This window comes from Arachis hypogaea, chromosome 5, assembly GCF_003086295.3.
Source record: "Arachis hypogaea cultivar Tifrunner chromosome 5, arahy.Tifrunner.gnm2.J5K5, whole genome shotgun sequence".
In the NCBI taxonomy this organism is placed as follows: Eukaryota; Viridiplantae; Streptophyta; class Magnoliopsida; order Fabales; family Fabaceae; genus Arachis; species Arachis hypogaea.
This window is the reverse complement of record NC_092040.1, coordinates 56414207-56419715: the sequence shown is the minus strand read 5'-3', so window position 1 is coordinate 56419715 and position 5509 is coordinate 56414207. Positions and strand designations below refer to the sequence as shown.

The 5509-nt window shown below is 35.9% G+C and overlaps 1 protein-coding gene across 2 annotated transcripts; it reads right to left on the bottom strand.

Moving 5' to 3' along the window:
• Positions 1-551: 551 nt before the first annotated feature.
• Positions 552-5237, bottom strand: LOC112801605 (probable methyltransferase PMT2). 2 transcript variants are annotated; one of them, XM_025844429.3, is made up of 7 exons: positions 4763-5237; positions 3407-4058; positions 3077-3287; positions 2626-2920; positions 1795-2163; positions 1583-1660; positions 552-1287 (listed from the first exon to the last, which is right to left on the bottom strand). In XM_025844429.3, exons 2-7 carry the CDS (start codon positions 4049-4051, stop codon positions 1059-1061), a joined length of 1827 nt encoding a protein of 608 aa, XP_025700214.1. In that variant the 5' UTR covers positions 4052-4058; positions 4763-5237; the 3' UTR covers positions 552-1058. The 2 variants fall into 2 exon arrangements, with proteins under 2 accessions (XP_025700214.1, XP_025700215.1); XM_025844430.3 differs by lacking the exon at positions 4763-5237 and adding an exon at positions 4334-4577.
• Between the last annotated feature and the right edge of the window lie 272 nt (positions 5238-5509).

The following is a 5509-nucleotide window of genomic DNA, read 5'->3' as shown; positions in this document are numbered from 1 at the left end:
CCAATAGTCTCAAGTTAGAGTAACAGATAATCAGATATACCAAAAATTTTGGAAGTAAAGTAACGAAGGATCCATAAATTTTAGGAAGATAGGGAAAACACAATATTAATATAGGGTTGAACTTAATAAAATGAAAGGGCGGATATTACATATATATTATTAAGAAAATTTTCAAAACCCTTACGCACATGGCACATACAAGTAGTTCCATTCTAGGCTGGTTCCAGAAGAGTCATACATTTTGTAGAATCTCATATACTGAATTGTCACAAATGGGAAAATATAGGTACTTCGAAAAACAATTAGTCAAGGGGTAAAAAAAAGTTATTTTCTTAACTAATTATTGTTAACCTGAATCCTAAAACTTCCGAGAAATTGGTTTGTAGCCATGATAGGTAGCCAAAATTCCTAAGATAGTAGCATCTCTTCTATTGTATTTGGATGCAGTAACATTCTCGTTTTTAGCAAAAAACTAACATCCAAAAATTTCACAATCATTTACAATCAAATCATAGGCATATCTTCTAACCTAACCAAAAGATAAAGGTGAATAATCAGGAAGCACTTCAAAATTCATATTTGAGTGTAACTTGCAAATGAAGTTACAGCTACAAAGATTGTACCATACACTACTATTCTTTGTTACAAAATTTAGGCGAAGCAGCTCAAACTTTTGTAATTCAGTAAATATAAAACTATTGGGACCAAAGAAAAAAGAGAAGAGACCAATATTTCCTTGATTTTTGAATGTAATATCGTGTAACAGGATACTTGATTGATGAAAAAAAAACGGCTAATATCTTAAACCCTGAGCATAGTAGCTTCCCAAATTTGTTCATTAATAAATGATAAATTAACTAGATACGAAACCTATTGCAAATTGCAATCAGCAATTCAGCATAACTCTTGTAATGGCCCTAATTTGTGCCAAATTTTGTGGTTGATCATGCAAGCCAAAAATGCTCATATCAAAACCCAAATGAACTCTGTTAGGATCTAGTTGAACCCCAAGGGGCTAAAAGCCATTAATGACCTTTCAACTTGCACCGGGTGCTTTATTAGGATGAAGTGGAATTTGACCCGACAACCCAATACTGCTTGACGGCAATCAGTACCTTTTCGGGAACAAGTGGACCATCCTCATGGTCAACCATTTTGGTGTTCCATCTCATTCCTCCGACGATTTTCTTGACCTTAATTAAGATGTCAACTTCGTCACGGATGATGACTGCTCCTTCTGGCCGCAAAATCCGGTCCATCTCTAGAAGAATGTCTTCTATGTTACAGCTGCATTTAATGTGAGACAAGATTTTTAAGGTTACATGGATGAACCTATCTTCTAAAATCAAGTGGTTATGCTGGTCTAGATCCAAATGTTACACAAGCTCTACATTTGGGTGAGGGTTACTGAACCATAGCTCTTTAAAGAGGCATGTTCAGACTTCCACAAGCAAATCAAATAGGCACAAAAGTTTGAATGCTAAACAAGTTGTTAGGCACATTAGATAGAGAAGCATTTTGATCAAGAACTGATATAAATAAGAATTATAAAACATGAAAATTTAATCAAAGGATCGCTTACTTGTCCTTGTACAGACTAAAAAGACCATCGCTATGAATGAGATCGTAGGTCCTTGGATATGTGGAGAAGGCTTCACACCTGTGGATTATAAGGGCCCGATGTATGAACAAATAAGGGGGAAAGCCATGAAAGATGAGAAAATTGATAATTCATTTCACTAATAGGTAATGGCACGAGATTAGTATCATCATGACTGAGTAAGAAAACCATACCAATCATGATAGATGCCAATAAGTCCTCGTTCATATATGATACCCAGTGTACTTTTCTCAGCAATAGTAGGCACAACATTCATGACCCATAACTTGGGAGATTGAATAGCTGCGGCAAAACTGCCCAAACCAGCATTCATGTCCATAATGTTGCGATACCTTCCAGTATCCAGGAGGCTATTAATTTTCTTATAAGCATTTACATGCCTTTTCCACTTATTGTTATCCTCCACGAATGTCTCAACACTAACTCCAGGAACTGCACCATTAGCAATTCTAGGAGGGGTTGCAAATAGCCTCTCCGGAAATGGCTTGAGTTCACCAGAAACTTTAGGTGTGCGGGTAACACAGGCCTCCATTTTCTTATACCTGTAGACACAAAGACATGACACCTCATAATTTTCGAAGGATCAAAACCAAACAGAGACTATTGAAAGAGTTCATATCAAGGAATGATTTTGACAATAGTATTATGGACTGACTATTGAAAGAGTTCATATGATATAAAACAATGATAAATTGGAAAGATGACAAGGAAATAAGCAGTCACAAATACTTCAAAGATGTTTCATCTGCTTCTTATTGCCAGTTTCAATCCAAGGTCACTATGGTTAAGAGAACATCCTCCTAACCATCAAGATACTTTGGAAACTGGAAAAGCATTTTTAGAATTATACATGAAAATATCACTATTATTTTCCCAAATATCTTTAGCTCAATGCATAATGCACATGTCTACATCCTTGCACATGGCTTATAGAAAGAAACAACGGGAATAATAATAATGCACTGCAAAAATATACAAATTGTTTAAACAGGAAGATTTCTTACCAGACATCATTAACATCGGTTGTTTCACAAAAGTTCACGCCAGATTCTTCTTGTCTGCTACGGCATGATTCAGTGTCCATAGTTTTTTGCCAAATGGCAATTTCAGCCTCCTCTGACTTCTTCTCCCAGCAAAGGAGCTTAGCAACGTCTTCAATCTTTCTTTGTTCTTCCTCGAGTTCCTCCTTAGGTCTCTGCCAGTTTCTATAATTTGCCTTCCAGTTGATTGGAGGTCCCGAAAGTACCCAATAACCACCAGGTCTTAGAACTCGGTCTACTTCAATCATATAAATTCCATCTGCAAATGAATAATGCAAAATTACGATTGTTATCATAAATAGGGTATAAAAAAACCAGATCAAACAGAATAAGAAGTTAAGAACCCAAAAATTATTGCCCTGCCTAAGTTACAGCAAATATTTCAGAGTAATCTTTCTGAATGCAAAATTCTCACCATTTGCTCCCCAAGGAATTAAGCAACGAGAACAATGAGCCATGTCGAAGGCCGCAGAAGGATAAGGCGTTTTTATGGTTCCAAGAACACCAATGACAGCAGGTACACCTCTTTCAAGAGCAAACTGTACTTGTGCTTCATGAGAGTCCCTTGGCGCAAATGACATTGCAATAACATTTCTGCTCCAAAGATAAGCACCCCAACTAGCAACCTGGGAAATAAGACCTTATATTAGAGCTTAAAGAAACTAATAATGCTGTTTTATCAATTAACATGTAATAGAAGGACTAAAATTGGTTTTATGTTCTATGAATTTGATGAGGAACATACCCCACAACCAGTGTCGAGAGCTGTCCTAACTGTCCCATCATTTATAGGGATCACGGAAGCAAGTTGGTCGATATATTTATCTGCACCTTGAGGAAATTGGGTGCCACCACCGGGGAACCTAAACACTGATCCTTCATACTGGATCCAGTTCTGAATAGCCTTCTCAACTGTAAGGCTCTTATACGGTGCATTTGCATAAGGAACGTAGTCACGGCTCTTTGGCCATGGAAATGGAGTGACATACCCCTTGGGTGCTGGAATCATACAGTGTAGCTTCTCTCCCTCAGGGGGGCAGTGCCTCTCTCGATAGTTCATGTTTTCTCTTGGAAATGTCATTGCACGCTGCTGATCTTGGCACGGAGTGTAATCCGTGTATCTAGCAGCACACGGCTCAAATTTCTTAGCTTCTGAATCGACCTCATCGATCCTGCTAACCTCACCAGCATGGTGAGAGTCAAAACTTAAATTTGGAACTGTGTCACACTCTTCGCCTTTCTTGGTGATCTCCAATGCTATGCTATCTCCCTTTCCGAAACCACTTCTCTGCCACGCACCCAATATATAGAAGAAACAGCACAGACCAACTACTATAAAGACCTGCACAGAACTTCTAGTCCTATTATCAGCTGCACTTGGTTTTGCCATTTAGAACCTGAAATAAAATAAATAATCAATCCTGACTCAAAACTCAATAAAAAATTGAATTTATAAGAGTAGCAAAACCCCAAGGTTAAGTACTACATCATCCAATATCAAGATCAAGAATAAAGATCTCAAGACAAAAGTAGCAAGATGTATTTAGCTTTCAATCTGCAAAATTTAACAACTTGGATACTCCAAGGAAAGAAAGTAAGCTTCAGTGAATCATATCAAGTCACTTTGAATCATTATCGCCATGAAGGAATTAATTATTAGTCTGAATCATACGGTTCAAGAAAAATGTCAAAGCAAGCTTCAGATCTGTTGAATAGAATCAGAGTTTAAGCTCCATTTGTAATAAATGTTTCCACTGGGAAAATGCTTATGCATTTTGTGTAGTACTATGTTAATAGAAGACAAAGACAAGACAAAAGGACGAAACATGAATGAAAGAGAATAATGATTAACTAAACCGGTACAAGGTGTTAATGATGTGGGATCTAGCTTCACGTAAATGCAATGCAAGATCACACACAAACACTGGAAAACGCGTTTCGGGGTTATAATTAATGAAGACGACCCACCAAAAGTTGCTAAATAAGGAATTTAACTTGGGGCACAAAAGTGGGATAAAAAAACTAAACTTTGAAAGTACCAAGATAGAAAAAAATCACCAACACTTGAAAGGAAAAAATCAAACGAGGAAAAATCTCTTACCGATCATATGAAGCTGGGGCGGGAGCAATATTTGGAAGATCTGAGATGATTCCTTCCTTCCCACACACACACACAGTGATAAATCTTGGAGGCTTATATATATTTTCTGGGGGACCAAACAGTGATCTTCTTTTCTGTTTTAATATTCAAATGATGATGATGATGGTGTAATGGGAAAGGGATGTGAAGGATCCAGTGTGAGGAGTGAGACGTGTCAAATCTCAAATAATAAAAAATGTACAAGAGATTCCTAATCTTTAATCCTCATGAGGTTCTTTCCCATCAGCAATTAGCAGCAATCAATGAATGTTCACATGAAAAGAGACACAGTAACGAGATTGGCATCACCACTCACCATAAATAAAGAGAAAGGGAAAGGGAAAGTTAAAAAGAAAATAAAAGAAAGTAAATAATAACAATATAATAATGATAAATACCAGCTAAGATTACTGGATTAGAACAGTTCATATATTTCACATGAAACAGACTTGTACCTTGTATTTTATAGAGGAGAAATTATTTATAGAATAAATGTCTAAAATTGATTCTAAAAAATTTTGGATGGAACATTTTTGTCTTAATAAATTTTTTATTTTTAAAAATTTTTTAGATTTACTTTTGTATGACTGGTTAAATCTGTATAATTTGAAGAAGGATAATTTGTGTTAAAACATATTTTTTGAAGATCTAATTATCTTATAATAAAATTTATTAAAAATTTATTTTTTTAATATGTATATATATTAT

Bases quoted from the DNA above. Each gene is read 5' to 3' on its own strand.
- LOC112801605 (XM_025844429.3), bottom strand. From the start codon at position 4,051: ATGGCAAAACCAAGTGCAGCTGATAATAGGACTAGAAGTTCTGTGCAG. The intron at 2,921-3,076 runs GTGAGAATTTTG...ATTCATTTGCAG, and splicing joins AATTCCTTGGGGAGCAAATG to ATGGAATTTATATGATTGAA. The intron at 2,164-2,625 runs GTAAGAAATCTT...TTGTGTCTACAG, and splicing joins ACCGATGTTAATGATGTCTG to GTATAAGAAAATGGAGGCCT.